General features: G+C 37.6%; 3 protein-coding genes across 4 annotated transcripts in view; 2 read left to right on the top strand and 1 right to left on the bottom strand.

Annotated features, from left to right (window-relative positions):
- Positions 1–203: 203 nt before the first annotated feature.
- Positions 204–16,117, top strand: part of LOC126600217 (uncharacterized) — a 59,767-nt gene continuing 43,853 nt past the window's right edge. The window contains exon 1 of the mRNA XM_050266785.1: positions 204–365. Coding sequence (XP_050122742.1) covers positions 243–365 — 123 coding nt within the window. The 5' untranslated portion in view covers positions 204–242. The remainder of the gene's footprint in view (positions 366–16,117) is intronic.
- On the bottom strand, positions 1,732–5,876 carry LOC126600208 (uncharacterized). The gene is made up of 5 exons (XM_050266773.1): positions 5,476–5,876; positions 2,917–5,239; positions 2,759–2,819; positions 2,449–2,672; positions 1,732–2,149 (listed from the first exon to the last, which is right to left on the bottom strand). Exons 2-5 carry the CDS (start codon positions 5,214–5,216, stop codon positions 2,095–2,097), a joined length of 2,640 nt encoding a protein of 879 aa, XP_050122730.1. The 5' UTR covers positions 5,217–5,239; positions 5,476–5,876; the 3' UTR covers positions 1,732–2,094.
- On the top strand, positions 12,262–16,009 carry LOC126600214 (mitochondrial adenine nucleotide transporter ADNT1-like). 2 transcript variants are annotated; one of them, XM_050266779.1, is made up of 8 exons: positions 12,262–12,658; positions 13,380–13,428; positions 13,651–13,814; positions 14,011–14,048; positions 14,646–14,755; positions 14,848–14,961; positions 15,196–15,540; positions 15,644–16,009. In XM_050266779.1, the coding sequence occupies exons 1-8, from the start codon at positions 12,495–12,497 to the stop codon at positions 15,725–15,727; spliced, it is 1,068 nt and encodes a 355-aa protein (XP_050122736.1). In that variant the 5' UTR covers positions 12,262–12,494; the 3' UTR covers positions 15,728–16,009. The 2 variants fall into 2 exon arrangements, with proteins under 2 accessions (XP_050122736.1, XP_050122735.1); XM_050266778.1 differs by having other exon boundaries at positions 12,265–12,658; positions 14,643–14,755.

The raw sequence follows: 16,117 nt of genomic DNA, 5'->3' as shown, positions 1-16,117 counted from the left end.
TCGTCTCCCCTACTGGTCCTCTTACCGTTGGGGATTCCGTGATGAAGAATGATATGACCGCTGCGGTAGTGGCCAGGATCCTTCTCACTCCCAAAGATAACAGACTACTTTCCAAACGGTCTGATGAGTTGGCTGTTAAGGATTCTCTGGCTCTCAGTGTTCAGTGTGCAGGTTCTGTGTCTAATATGGCCCAACGCCTATTTGCTCGAACCCGCCAAGTTGAATCATTGGCGGCTGAAGTGATGAGTCTCAAACAGGAGATTAGAGGGCTCAAGCATGAGAATAAACAGTTGCACCGGCTCGCACATGACTATGCTACAAACATGAAGAGGAAGCTTGACCAGATGAAGGAATCTGATGGTCAGGTTTTACTTGATCATCAGAGATTTGTGGGTTTGTTCCAAAGGCATTTATTGCCTTCGTCTTCTGGGGCTGTACCGCGTAATGAAGCTCCAAATGATCAACGTCTGATGCCTCCTCCTTCTAGGGTTTTGTCCAGTACTGAGGCTCCGAATGATCCCCCTCCGGTGCCTTCTCTTTCTAGGGCTCTACCGACTGCTGAGACTTCTCCTAAGCAACCTTTGTGAAGGCTCCCTCTTGTTTGTTTATTTTGACTCAAGTATATGTACATATTTGTAACTTATCGGGGATATCAATAAATAAGATTTCCTTCATTTCAACGTATTGTGTTAAATACACCAAAGCCTTCTTCGCTAAGTTCTTTGAATTTTCTTTTGTTGAAGCTTGTATGTTGAAGCTTGTATGTTGAAGCTTTGTGAGTGGAGCATGTAGGTTGAGGTAGTGTTCCCTTAATTTCCCAAGTGAGGAAAACTTCTCGGTTGGAGACTTGGAAAATCCAAGTCACTGAGTGGGATCGGCTATATGAATCTTAGAACGCCATTGTGTTCTGTCCTGTGTCATGTCCTCCGTTAGATCCAAGTACTCTAAGTCTTTTCTTAGGGTCTCTTCCAAAGTTTTCCTAGGTCTTCCTCTACCCCTTCGGCCCTAAACCTCTGTCCTATAGTCGCATCTTCCAAAGTTGTCTAATATCATTAAATCTTCAAAAATCATGTATTTGAAAGCACCACTCCACCTACTCTTTGATCCAATTTAAGGCTCACTTGATCAACTAATTAGGTAATACAAGCTTGATTAAGATATATTTATTATTTGGTTGACAACAATAAAACTAATTAGGTGAGAATGTCATGACGAGTAGAGGTTTTTGGGTACGGCACCTTTGATTTGGAGGGTGTGAGAGACGGGTGGAGTCAAAACATGAAATAGTGGTGGGCCTCAAATCATGCATGGTGTGCAATGTGAGATTTTTTTAGTTTAGGCCGAATGAATGAGATAGCCTGACTTTTGGGCCTAAGACTTTCTCTATGACGAGCCTCGTTATTGATACATAGCGATGTCAATGACATGCTTTCTGTCAACAACATGCGAGGATTGGCATGTCATAGATATGTTGTTGACTTGTCGCGACATCATTGGCATATCATAGCGAGATCTTGGCTTGTCATGGGCATTAGATTGCAAATACTCACTAGAAGGTAGGCTTCCATTTCAATCAGATCCTAAATTTCCCTCCTCAAATATTTATTTTTTTATTTTATAGAACAAAAACCACCCTTACTTTGACAGAATCAGAAACCAGTACACATATCAGATGCTTATTTAAGATGAAAAGTTGAAATCTACTTGGTTGAGGCTTGACAAAAACTGGCATACGTAAGTGCAATATGTTATGTACCTTGCAATGTATAATGTAGCAGCAATCTCGCCGGGACAACGAGGCTCGATAAAGCGAAACCCGAATGTACAAATACAGCAAGATAAAAAAATAAAAAAACTATCTAGCCTCACAACACAGAAGGATGATACAACGGACAATTGCTGCATCAAAATGCCTACAAGATAATTGAACAAGTCACCTACGCTCGCAAAGATACAACCGTATGAACTAACAAACACCTAGGATCTAAGAACACGCCAAGAATGCAATCGGCGATTGACCTGTCACTATCATCTTTAAAGTATCAACAACACACGAAATTTAAATCAGGAAATCGAAGCCACAAAAGTGAATATTCACACAACCATTCTGGGGACTTTCATGCCGAATCCCCGCTTTGCCTTCTCAACTCTGTCCAATAAAACGTCAACGGTCATGAATGAATCAATAAGAATACAAATAACTAAATGAAAAGAAAACAGGCAAGCTGATAACAAAACATCTTTACTTATGAAGGTTGATATATTAGCAAAGCAAGAAAATGACAGTAATCTTAGTTTAGACTCGCAGACACAGGACAATAGCCAATTAAGGATCAAGCCAAATGGTTTTTGATATCAATCGTGCATTTTTCTTTACGTTGGAATCTTAAAAAGAAGACTGTAATCACATGCGACTGTAATCAAACTTAAATATGAACAAGGACTTACGAGGGGGCAAGTTTGCCAAGGCTTTTTAACTCTTTCCCAGAGTCCTCATCCACAACTCTCCCAGACATTTCGACGATATAAAATTTATCTCTTGTAGTTGGTAGTCCTCTGCTTGCAAGTAGGTCCAAATCTCTCTGATGTAGCTCTCTCCCATTTACGTAGACACTGGTATTGCCAGCAGCACAATTTGTTGGAATGGGGTAATAGAATTCTTCAATAAAAGGCTGCAAGACAACGTGAATGCTTTATTTATAATTCCACATGAACCATGTACAAGGAAATTTGCAAATCAAAATTTCATTGTTCTCACAGGAATTATGCCAAGGCAAGTTTGGCCCATCACACCCCAGAATCCGGCTCTGAAGTCATACCTAGTTAAAAATGGAGACACGAAACAAGTTAGTCTTTCAGCTAAAAGGAATTTAGATATGTCATACACTTAACTTGGGAGGCAACACGCAGACTTACCAATAATCTCCAGGTTGAATCGGGCCAGCGAGCTTTTCAGCTTTCTTAACGACATGATCCGGTATAGGTTGCCCATTAATAAAAACAGTAGGCCTTGTTTTCTCCACAGCTTGATTAGATTTTGAGAAATCTTTAAAGCTCTTTTTGATGAGACCCACCAAGAAGGAATCAGCACCCTTGCCGATTTTGGGGTGATCTTGTTCTTTTCTTCCCTCTGCAGAGTCTTGAGAAATGTTGGTATTGAGATATTCATTGTAAGAAACATCTACGTCAGTTTCCACTGAACTATCTTTCACAGAATTCTGTGGAGAAATGATCTTTCTAAAGAGTGCCTTGTCTTGGTTCTTGCAGTCACTATCATTTCCCTTCTCATCTCTGCTTACTGCACGTTTAGGACTATCAGACTGCTCCCAAAGAGGCGAACCTGGACGCTTTGGAGAAAATGAATCTTTTTTTGGCAACTCAGCAGAGTCAGGAACATCTCTATTTGCGATTACACAATCTGATATCTCCACCTCCTCCTCCTCCTCCTCCTTCTTGGAAGAGATGGAAGATGTTGAAGTAAGACCTTGCCTCTTCTCAGATTCATCCACGTTCAGCGTCTGATCTTCTGTCAGTAAATTGTCTTTGGTTTCTATGGATGGCAAGTTATGATCAGAATGATCTAAATCATCACAGCGGGATTTGATGTCACCTGCATTCGGACTACCATGAAGACTTGAAATGCTGCCTTTTAATGCTTCTGTCGGTAAACTGTCTTTGGTTTCTATGGATGGCAAGTAATGATCAGAATGATCTAAATCATCACAGCAGGATTTGGTGTCACCTGCATTCGGACTACCATGATGACTTGAAATGCTGCCTTTTAATGCCTCGTTAGAACTTTGATCAACCTCAGAAGATTGTTGCTTGGAATCTTTAGGAGCAGAAGTAATGAGCTTTTTACTCTTGATTTCAAGTGAGATAACTGTTGAACAGGAACCACACCGCAGTTTTGACTGATTATTATTCGTATTCTTAAGTTTTCTAGGAAGTTTCAGTACTTCAAAGCAACTAAAGCATGTGATGAATGGGGCACCTCCTGCTACAGGATGGAAGATTCGTCCACGCCTATTAACTGCCATTGCGCTTCTTGGTTCTGAATCAAAGTCGCTTTGCCATCTTGTGTGCAATGGAGGAGGACTAGCATGTCGGGGATTATAATCATGTGGCTTGACTTGTTGGTAGGTATTCAAACTAACCGGAGCTTTTGGAACCCTTCGATTCCCAAAATCATCAAGCGAGACTTGGGGTGAAGCTACCCGATTCTGGTTGTAGCATCCTAAACAAGAGCAAGCAGGCAAGTGAGAAGTGTTATCATGTGGATTTGAATTGAATTCCATGCGCTGCCCCATAAAGTACTCATGAGATTGTGGTCTTGGGTACTGGAGTAGATGAGGGGGAGGCCTCCGTTTCATTTGTTGCTGAGATGGATCCTCATATTCTGGAATTGCATTCAAGGGATGCCTTTGAGGAGGATAGAAGTTTGGCGTATCCATGTTACGATAACCCATAAAAGGAACATGTCCATGACTATAGTTTAAGTAAGGGGGCCTTGTCATCTGCTCGTCCACAGCGTAAGGCTGCATGGAAAGATTATAAGTTAACCGGTCACCATAAGGATCAGGCGGGGTCCTACTCCTCTCCATAGGAACCGGTTCCCATGGTTTATCTACCACATCATAAGATCTGCTCAGTTTCTGCTTCAGCTCATCCAACTTCCTTAGAAGCTCCGCTCGATCCTGCTCCAAATTTTCAACTTCACTCATAGCATCAAAAGAATCTACCTTATAGTTTGAAGGCCCCTCATCAGGATAAGCAGAAGTTGGGATTCTTCCACGCTGAGCCCCGACCCTGGAGCTCGCGTAAAACCCATCAAACCGATCTCTTTCTACACCCCGAAACTGGTCCATACTTCCTTTTGCTCTCACTGACCCAGCAAAATTCTGTAAGTGGGCTGAAACATCTCCTACACTTGAATTTACAGACATAGACCTACTCATGTTCATTTCAATCTCATCTCCAGACATCCAATTATCTATTGGGAACTGTGAAATTCGACTGTATTTTTCAACAAACTCAGTTTCTATAGCTGCACCTCTTTGCTCAAACCTTAAAGCATTAACCCTTTCCCTAACATTATTACCATAATTATCAACCATAACCTCCTTGTTATCTGTTCTTGATGAACTACCACTAATCGAATTAACCTTTCGATCTCCGAAAACTCTCTCTTTTCCTCTACCTCTCCTTAAATCCATCACTCTCCTCAAACCTAATGCCTCTGGAAACAACAATGGCCAAAAATCCCAGAATCACATCAAATTAGTACCTTAAACTTCTCATAAATCATAAACAAACAGGAGCAAGAAACTGAATAAAAAGATGATAAACTTGGAAGCATAACAATTCAGATTTCCGCAAGTCAACTGTATTTTCTTTCCTATTTATTTTATTTTCTCAGCAACCAAACAGCATGGAAAAGATAAAAAAAAAAGAACCAAAATTCGAATAACCTACCTCAAGAACATCAGCTCTGGCAGGATCAAGTACTGAACTTTAGGCCCTTCCAGATATTATTAAGCATCGAAAACGAAAACCCACAAACCAGAAAGCCAACCAAACCCTATTCAAGTTTGCTTTGGAACCCACAAACCTTCATTACCCCAGAAGCTCTGAACAAAGACTTTGGACTTGGCCGTCCAAAGAACAGAGGTTTCTGAAACTTCCACAATTTTCACTTGTTTTCAAACAATAATTACAGTTGACATTTTCTCTTGGAAAATAATTAAAATTTGGAGAGACTTTGAAAGGGTGGGGTTGGAACTTGCCATTTGAATTTCGTACATTTGAAAATTTGGGTCCGATTCCCAATAGTTTTCGACACTGTTGTGAGAAAAAGCTGGCTTGAAATTGCCAACGCGTACTTGTTTGGAACTTTCAATTTGCTTTTTTAAGTGGTCCTGCTTAAATTCTTTCGCGATCTTTGTTCAAAACATTTTCGTCCCCTATTTAAAAAGTGAATCACTTATTTGATTTGATGAATCAACGACGAACGAAAGAGTATATATCTCATTTAGCAACTACGTTAACCGTTTTATTCATTCATGTATGCCACAAACTGATTTACCCTGCAACTTGCACCACTTCTATTCGTCTTATTATTTGCACTTCAAATAATTCGATAATACATTTATGTGCCTCGTGTAAATTTAGTATTTTAATAGTCGCTATGAATGATTTATAGTCAAGATGTTTGGAAGGGTTATTTTTTAATAGTTTGTCCAAAAAAAATAATTCTAGTCGTGCCTACGAGTGATTTGTAGCATAAATCACCTCTGACTTGGTGTTAAGAAAGCAAACATTCTTCATTTCGCCTTTGACCAAGTAACAAGACGCAGGTAAATGACTTTTGTTAACCTTGCTGGGTAGGGGTAAAAAACTAAAAATACTATTGTTAGTTATTTTGATTCTTTTACTCATACAATTTGTACAAAGTATTATCTCATCAAGGAAGGTCGATTGCGAATGATAACCTAACTTTAGCATAATTTCGTTTAAAATTCATTATCATAAGGATTCAACGTGCAAACAAAATGCCTGATGTTGACCACCTAAAGCAATCTTCCTTCTTTTTATCCAAATTTGAGACCGGCAATCGTATGATAAACTTATACAAACGACTACCTGTGAAGGCCATCATGGGATACATATCTATGTACTAGTCAGTTGCCATCACCAACCTAAATTAATAACACTCCAAATTAGTATGATTATATTTTATTTTTTGGTAGATTATATTTTACCTTCTCAAGTTTGAGTGCAGTTACAACTTTATACAACATCTTTAAAACATTTTAATTTCATACACGAACTTGTATTTTAGTTTCAATTTCATACATCTGGTAGTCAAACCGTCAATTTGAATATTAAGTGATGGCGTGGCAAACGTGTAGCCTGTGTAGCAAAAAATAATGCAGAAAATCTTGAAGCCGTCACGTGAACTTTTACTCATAAGTGACAAGAATGCCACATTTGTTCTACGCGCAGTTCAACTCTCAAGAAGGCCTAAGATAGGAGTAATACCCAAATCCTATTTTAATACTTTCTTAATCGAATACCAACTCAATCAAGCAATGAATTACAATCAAATCCAGGGATTTCACAAGATAATTTCAAGATATTATTTATTCAATAATGTGCTTAGGATAATTTTTTCCTACTCCATCCAACGGATGATGACACATGGCGAAATCTCTCTCCTTCATGGTTGGCCTAACCCCAATAAGTACCCTTTGGTATTTGCTTCACAATTAATCATAACTCTCTCTTTTGAGAGAAACTGCCTCACACATCGGAGATCATTGGCCAAACTTCCTCCCACTCCGGCATGTGGCTTTGGCCATTGAGAGTCAGATTTAATTCTCTAAGAAGGGTCTTGCAATTCCTTCTGGAATTTCCCCCACATTGATTTTCTCGTACATTCATAATCTCTGAATGTTTTTTTAAAGTTCATTGTTTAGTCTCTCAAGAAAGGATACAATGACTGTAAATTTTGAAATCAGCACAAAGGCTGGACGACTCTCTGCCACTGTAGCAAGGCCGTTCGTGTGCCGCTGAAGAATACGACCAACTAAAGCCAACTCATATGAATCTACAAGGGACCCCAACAAGGCAACAGTTCCACATTTAGCACCACGATGCTGCGCAGCGAAATTAGCTGTTGTGTGGCAACATATAATTAACATTTGCAAGTAATTAAGTTTTATTTGTCCAACTAATTTGATGAACAAAAGGACGAGTTGTAGGAGGTCATATGTACTTTAAACTATTTTATTTTGCAATTAAATATTCTTAAAGCATAGTAAAAACAATTTTTTTTTTAAAAACACGGTAATTTCCAACGGACTTGGATCCTCTCCTGAGCTAATGGAGAGGATCCAAATCCATTTCCAACTGATCTTTAGTGAATGACCGAGAGATTAAGTACGATTCATAATTTAAATTAGATATGCCTATCACATCATACATTTTAGGGTTGAGTAAAGTGGCCAAACCTCCATGACAGTATTGGCTCCTTTTTCGATTTTTGATTCTAAAGTAAAGGCTTAAGGGCTGGGGAATGGTAATTGCAAATCATGAGTAGTTTAAAGGTCCAAGAAAAGAATACCCAAATGAAGACAAACTTAAAAGATGTTATACAATAAAGTAAAATAAAAAAAAATATATGTTGTTGAAATGGTATCTGTATCTAGTGTGGGAATAGGACTTGGATTGTCTGCGCTCCTATTTCAGTGCCCTTCTCGTGCCCTCCTGTTTGTGTGGTCACGGTTAAGCCATGTCAACATTTTATATTACTATCTCTTTTTGTTTTATTATTTTTATAAAAAAATAATATAAAATATTAACGTGGCTTAACCGTGACCACACAAAACAGGAGGGCACATGGAGGGCAGACAATCCAAGTCCGTGGGAATAATGATCAACGGACTTGGATTCTCTGCCCTCCAATTTTGGTACCCTCCCCGTGCCCTCCTGTTTTTGTGGTCACGGTTAAGCCACGTCAACATTTTATATTAATATTTCTTTTTGTTTTATTATTTTTATAAAAAAATAATATAAAATATTAACGTGGTTTAACCGTGACCACACAAAACAGGAGGGCACGGGAAGGGTACCGAAATGGAAGGGCAGAGAATCCAAGTCCATGATCAACTTGTATGCAAAAGTAAAGATGAGATTCTCTATTCCGGGCCAAAATAGACTCGTCTTTATATTTCCATCCACGAACCTATACGATAATGACGGGGACAAAAGCGAATAGGAATTAATGCTAAGTTTACGATTCCAAACTCTTTAATACAATGAGGATCCCTTCTGAATTTCTTTACAAGGATTTTGAATATCCTCAAATCACGTTCGTTCATCGTATAACGTATGGTTACAAATTATTGAAATTTTTTGTATTTAAAATTGAATGTAAACAGTACCTGATGAAAACTGGATGCACGATGTACGATGAACGGACTTGATTGGAGGATCCCCAGGATCCTCACAAAGATGATCCAGAGAGGATCCTCATTCCTTTAGTATTGGTTTGGTACTGAGGTGCTTTTATAAAAAGTGGGTATAAAAAAAAAGCTGAGTTCAAAAAGTTGTTTGGTAAACACTTAAAAACAGCTTATTTTCATAGTTTTTGGTGAAAAAAAAAGCTGAAAACGTGAAGCAACGAAAATGAACATATTCTCACAGCACAACAGAAGCAATTTTTTTTTTCAAAGCATAGCAATACCAAACCAGCTCTTAATATAACCATTAGAAAAAGTGTCTTCCTAATTATACTTAATTTTCTCATTTTCGCAAAATTTTTTAAAGATTTAACCTTCTCATATAGGTTTATATTGCAAGATTAAATTAAAAGAGGTATTGAAATATGAATGGAAGATAAGGAATACACAGACTGAGCTTTAACTTTGGATAATCTAAGTAACATGGTTTGAAGAATTTTCTGGTGTAATTTTTATATTCTTTTTGAGGATATCGATACTAATTAATTTGTTTGGTGCTGGACACTCTTTTTTTCTTCGTCTAAGTTGAAATTCTTGTAAGGTTTTTATCGAAACCTATTGTTAGCACCCTATCCTCATTGTTTGTATACATTCTTTCTTCTTTAGTGTATATCGTACTTGAACTAAAAAAAAAAAACACTTAACCATGCAAAAAGGGAAAATCTTACACATACTTATTTCCCTATTTTTATTCTTCTACACAATCATTTCCCATTTTAATTTGCCAACTGATCGTGATGGTGCTTAATGCGTAGGTGCATGTTTCACCTTTTTTTTTTTGTGTTTTACTTTTTTTTGTTAGTTTTTGAGTTTTGTTGTTCAAGTCTTAAATTTCCTCGCATACCATATCTGTCAAAGCAAAAACACTACACGATACGACTCGATTACTATTCTTTAACTGCATAAATCTAGATTAGTATACACACGTTTAAGGGAGTGAAGGAAAAACTGTCAACGCCAATTTTGGTTCCAAATGAGTTGTTGACGTCTTAATAAATTTTTGCTTGTTATACTTAAATATGTACATACCTGCCAATCAGGTTGTGTGTCGTGTCGCTTTTGCGTCATATTTATTATTTTAACAGATTATGTTGTATCAAATACGTTATCTTAACAGATCTGAACAGATAACCCAATAACAACCTAACTAGTTAACGGGTTGACTCAAAACCTGTGTTATTTGTGTCGTTTCGTCAAGTTAGCGGGTCATGCAAAAAAGTGTCATGCCTAATGCCTAGATCTGTCAAATGAGTCGTTTTGTGTCATACAAGTTATCTTAACGAGTGACCCGTTAACAATTCGACTTGTACACATGTTGATCCGTTAATAACCCAACTAGTTGACAAGTTGACCTGAAATTTATTATTTTATTATTGTTCCGTATCAAATTAATAGGTCGTGCAATAAATTACCAGACTTATACGTCACGGCTATGCACTTTCTAATTGCTAAATTTATGTCAGTATAATTAGTTATAAAAGCATATCCTACTCATCCCTTAAAAACAGTCATGCCCCAAAATATGTGCAAAGTTTTTACTTTACCATACACCGACGTATTGCATAACCGATCACTTATAGCTGTTAACAGGTCCAAGTGCGGGAATATGTCATAAAATTAGGGCAAAAGTTTTGGCATGTTTACGAAGAGCACCAGGACAATGACATGCAATGTCTTTTCCAAGTTCTTGTTTCACTTGTGGCCATCATTTTTTATTTGAGATGTGTGAATAACACACTTTTTATTTTTTATTTTTCACATATTTTTTGTTAATTTCTATCATTTGATTATCTTTAATTTATTTGAGTCTACGGCCGCAAATTAAGATGATGTGTGAGAAGTAAAAAAGTTTTGCACATCCCTTTTATCTCCTGCAAACGCGTGCGCTTTGCATTTGATTGTGCTAGACATGGTTGAATTTCGATATCGACGGTGTTGATTTGTTTCGGGTATTGTTGTGCTTGAATTGAAGGGATCCAATTTCGTGGACCAACAACATCATTTTCAGCTTGAAATTAATGGGATAAGATAATATGAGATCGTCATCATCTCGTTAAATCCTATGTCAAATAAAAAATCGGAATGAGAAACCGTAGTTTGATATTACATTGATTAATTAAAATAAATACAAAGGCGTCAAATGAGAACAATGCTTCAGTGACCAAAAAATGATCTGGAGTGAAATTGCTCAAAACAGAAAACTATAGTAAACTTTTAAACAACTACCATACGTACAAAAACTACAAATGTTTATTATAAGAAGATAAACAAATACAAACAATATTAGCACTAAAGCTCAAATGTAAAAATGAATGCTCTTAACTGGAATAAAATTGGTTGGTATAATCAACTTTTCCTTCTTAATATGGTTAATTGATTTCTATTCACAATCAAGCATAAAAAAGTAACACTTATTTAAGAGTTTATAGTGTAAGTCATACAATAGGTCAATCATAATTAGGTATTAAAATTGTGATTTATGAGAATCACTTTATGCTTACAATTGTAGAGAAACTCCAATAAACAATAGTACTGGTTTCGGTTTGATAACCAAACAAAAAATGCCAAACAAAAACTAAACATAAATTTCGGTTAACTGAAAAAATAAAACCAAAATCGAACCCAAATTTTCTATACACCGAAAAATTGGATTGGTTTCGATTTGGTTTGGTAAAGCGAAAAATTAGATTGGACTTTTTTTGTTAGGCCAAATTTTTTGGGCTCTCCCAACTTTAGCCCATATTTAAGTGAATCTGAGTTCAAATTTTGGTGTAATTTTATGAGTTGAGAAAAATAAGATAGAATGAATAGGATGAGTCGAGAGAGAGAACGATTGAGAGAGAAGAGAAAGAATGACTGAATGAGTTTGCCATTCTGAACTAATGATTGAGATTAATCTCAATCAAATATCCGATTCGACTTCCGCAAATAAAAAGTTCAACATTTCATTATTACAATTGCTCACCCAGCCTAGAAAACCTAAAAAAAGAGAGTATGTATTTGACTTTTGACAGTTAGAAGCTAATCCGTGAGTTACCGTTACTACCAACAAACAAGACATACCCGTCTTCTAGTAAAAACGCGGCGACGGACAACTGTAAAACAAATTTCTTTTTCCCAAATAAACACCCACCAAAAATATCACGTCCCCAAAATCATATATCTTTTCCACAAAAATATCAAATATAAAATAATTAAAAAGAAAAAAGAAAAAGCAGCAGTGGTACTTTGCAGTTTATGGTGACGACGGCCCTATATGTACAAATCCCTCAACAACCAAATCATTTTCTCCACTCGCGTTCCCCTACCCAACGCCACGCCTCCTTTCCCTACCCATGCGCCCGCATACTTGTCCATAAATCGCCGGAATAACTAACTCCTCGATCTTATCGGCGGCGGATTGGTCCGGGAGTCCTAAGGTTCCGGCCAGCCGTTAAGGTTCTCTGCGTGTCTGTTTGTGCGTGGGGTTTAATGGCGTCGGAGGACGTGAAGAGGACCAGTGATTCTGCGGTGTCGACGATTGTGAACCTGGCCGAGGAGGCCAAGCTCGCCAGCGAAGGAGTGAAGGCGCCGACCAGCCATGCTTTGCTTAGCATCGCCAAGTCCCTCGTCGCCGGAGGAGTCGCCGGTGGAGTGTGAGTTCGTAGCAAATCTTTATTTATTTTTTCTACTTACTAAGTAGAAATCTTCTATTTTTTATTTTCTTTATATGATTTCTTTGCTTTACCCCTTTTGCTTTTATTTGTTTTTATGCTGAATTTATTTTAGGTTTCGTTTCCAAGCAATTTTTTTTTCCCCATGATTTTCTTGAATTTGTGCATGAATTATTGGACTATATTTGTTTTCGTTTCGTTATTGTTTGATTGCCCGGAAATGGAAAACCTTAATTAGTTTTCATGGAATTGTTTATTCTTACTGGAATTTCATATTAAAGCAGTAATTAACAATGGTGTAGTTGAATTTCAATGTTTTTAGGAAGTATATCGTAAGGAATTGTATATATTGAGGCTCGATCACTGTATGGCGATGTATTCAAGGACAAAAATAATTGTGGGAAATGGCTGGCACACATGAGGAGGAAATGGGATCTGAATGTGTGAAGATTGTATGTTTTATGATCTCTACGCTGTTTGCTTAACTGGAAGCACCCATTTCTTTTGACGGAGTTGTTATTTCGTTGTAAATGGGTTTTAGATCATTGGGTGTTAAGAACAAATAGTTATGTGTTACTGTTATGCATGAAAGTAGTTGTCCATAGGCATTGTTGTAATGTTTGTTGTGTTACATATAACAAGAGTGATGTGTGTGAACTTCAAACCTTACGTTTCTCTATCTGGTATTGACTACCTGCTGCAGGTCACGAACTGCTGTTGCTCCATTGGAAAGATTAAAAATTTTGCTGCAGGTATTTCTCTTATTTGCACATATGGGAAATTTGGAGATGTACCATTTGGATCCTTAATCAATACTGTGTTTATGAAACCTTTATCACTGTAATGGAATGCTTGTTAATCAAGACTCTCTTTTTGGTGGTACCGGGGGCTGTGTTGGTGGTTCGTCAGGACCTAAGCATTATGCATTTTATATTGTATCAAACTAAATTGGATTTGCATTTTGATAAATGCAGGTTCAAAATCCTCATAGTATTAAATACAATGGGACAATTCAAGGCTTGAAGTACATATGGAGAACTGAGGGTTTTAGAGGCTTGTTTAAAGGCAATGGAACTAATTGTGCTCGCATAGTCCCAAATTCAGCAGTCAAGTTCTTTAGCTACGACGAAGCATCAAAGTATGCTTCTCCATGTCCCAGTTCCCCTCACCCCTACAATTTTTTATTATGTGCACTGATTTGTATTGCCAGTTATCTTCATATGTTTATTGTTCCCCTCCCCCCAATAAAGCTTTTTGTACTTAAATGTCCATCTTTGTTTCCTGTCAGCTGCATTTTGATAACTTATTCGCCTTCATGTACTTTGTCTAAATAGGGGTATTCTATGGTTCTACCGACAGCAAACTGGAAATGGTATGACCACCTCGTGCCTATTTCTTATGCAAAGTCAATTACCATGAAATTATAGGTGGCTTCATTTGGAATGAATCAATTAAAACTAATTTTCACAGTTCTAGGCAACTGCCAGTTACCCATTTTGTAGCTTGTCAATGATAACTTGAATGCTCTTTACTGTCAGTCTTGATAGGGATTAGGAAGTTCAATTTATTGTTTGTGTGCTTTTATACAATTTGGGTTATGATAACTAATGTTAAATAGTAGAACTTTGCGAGGTAGTGTCTTATTTGTATTGATTTATGCTTGGATTATCAAATGATTCAAACCATTCCCTTTTGTGGTTGTAGTTTTCCACCTAGAGAAACACGTAAATTAATCCTTTTGTTTTCCTGGGTTGAGTCCATTCAGTCTGTGTTTGTCGTCTGATATCTGATTGACAATGAGTTTCTTTGGTTAACTTTGAATCAGTTGTGTGCACTCTGTGGCCATGTTCTTCCCTCATGTAAAACGTATGTCTTATAGATCCAATTTTGGGAGGAAACATAAGTAATTATGAAAATTGTGGCTTTGATGGATTACTAGAGTGATATTTGTTATTCATCTCTTCAGAAGATGCTCAACTCACACCTCTATTGCGCCTTGGAGCTGGTGCATGTGCTGGAATTATTGCCATGTCAGCAACTTACCCAATGGACATGGTACGAGGTCGTCTGACCGTCCAGGTATATTTTGGATATTTCTTCCTATTATCGAGGCAATTATTATTACAAATTCACTTTAATGGCTTAAATTTGTTTGAACGTTATTTCTTCAGACAGACATGTCTCCTCAGCAATATAGGGGAATATATCATGCTCTCACAACTGTCTTTAGGGAAGAAGGACCCCGGGCTCTGTACAGAGGCTGGCTGCCTTCTGTCATTGGAGTTGTAAGTGAAGTTTTTGTTTATTTCTGTATTCTTTATAGTGCTAAAATGAATAGAATCCTCTATCAAATTGTCGGTTCATTCATTAACATTTCCATTGTCATATTCTGCGCTTTGATGAGTGTAGTGATGAGTTATAGTTCTGATGGGATACTTTTATAGGATAATATTGTGGGAGGAAAGGTTTTATTCGCATTTCTGTATGAGATGTCTAAGTGTTTTCTAATTTTATTACAGGTACCTTATGTTGGTCTCAATTTTGCTGTTTATGAATCTCTGAAAGACTGGTTGATCAAAAGTAGACCTTTTGGACTAGTCCAGGACTCTGAGTTGAGTGTAACTACAAGGCTTGCATGTGGGGCTGCTGCTGGGACTGTTGGCCAGACAGTTGCTTACCCTCTTGATGTCATCCGGAGAAGAATGCAGATGGTAGGCTGGAAGGATGCTGCATCGGTTGTCGTTGGTGATGGGAAGAATAGGGCATCCCTTGAATATACTGGGATGGTTGATGCTTTCAGGAAAACGGTCCGCCATGAGGGGTTTGGAGCGCTGTACAAGGGTTTGGTCCCAAACTCTGTTAAGGTCAGTGATTAAAGGCATTATCCTGTAATTGATATTAAAATCTTAGCATATGTTCGCGTACTTATCTTCTGTCTAAACCTTAAAAACACTTTTGTTTTTTTAGGTGGTGCCGTCCATAGCAATTGCTTTTGTCACATATGAGGTAGTGAAGGACGTTCTTGGAGTTGAGATGAGGATATCTGACTAAAAAAGCAAAGAGAACATTGAGCCACATGTTAAACTTTTGATCTAAATCCGGAAGTGAGCGGGAATGGACTGCGTAGGAGAAGGTATAGTGTCAATATTTTTTAATAATTGTAGGAGGAAGTTTAGAAACAGAGACGTATAGCCCATGTCGATACTCCTTCCCGTCCATGTTATACGCCTATCTGTCTTCAGCCGAACGCCTATAGTTTTTAGCTTTCCTATTCTTCTGCTTTGGCATTGTGACATTAAGTATTATCTTTCAAGGAAATGATGCATACATACACGCCTGATTGATATCTAGAGAATACGAGTAATTTTGCCTTCTGTATAACTGCGTGCATTTTCGCGTGAATCAGTTGGCAAACTAAAACCGACGCTGTATAATCAGCTG

This window comes from Malus sylvestris, chromosome 14, assembly GCF_916048215.2.
Source record: "Malus sylvestris chromosome 14, drMalSylv7.2, whole genome shotgun sequence".
In the NCBI taxonomy this organism is placed as follows: Eukaryota; Viridiplantae; Streptophyta; class Magnoliopsida; order Rosales; family Rosaceae; genus Malus; species Malus sylvestris.
This window is presented reverse-complemented; position numbering and strand designations above follow the sequence as displayed.

Bases quoted from the DNA above. Each gene is read 5' to 3' on its own strand.
- LOC126600208 (XM_050266773.1), bottom strand. From the start codon at position 5,216: ATGGATTTAAGGAGAGGTAGAGGAAAAGAGAGAGTTTTCGGAGATCGA. The intron at 2,820-2,916 runs GTAAGTCTGCGT...ATTTTTAACTAG, and splicing joins ATTCAACCTGGAGATTATTG to GTATGACTTCAGAGCCGGAT. The intron at 2,150-2,448 runs GTAAGTCCTTGT...TTTATTGGACAG, and splicing joins CTTGGCAAACTTGCCCCCTC to AGTTGAGAAGGCAAAGCGGG.
- LOC126600214 (XM_050266778.1), top strand. From the start codon at position 12,495: ATGGCGTCGGAGGACGTGAAGAGGACCAGTGATTCTGCGGTGTCGACG. The intron at 13,815-14,010 runs GTATGCTTCTCC...TTGTCTAAATAG, and splicing joins AGCTACGACGAAGCATCAAA to GGGTATTCTATGGTTCTACC. The intron at 15,541-15,643 runs GTCAGTGATTAA...TTGTTTTTTTAG, and splicing joins TGGTCCCAAACTCTGTTAAG to GTGGTGCCGTCCATAGCAAT.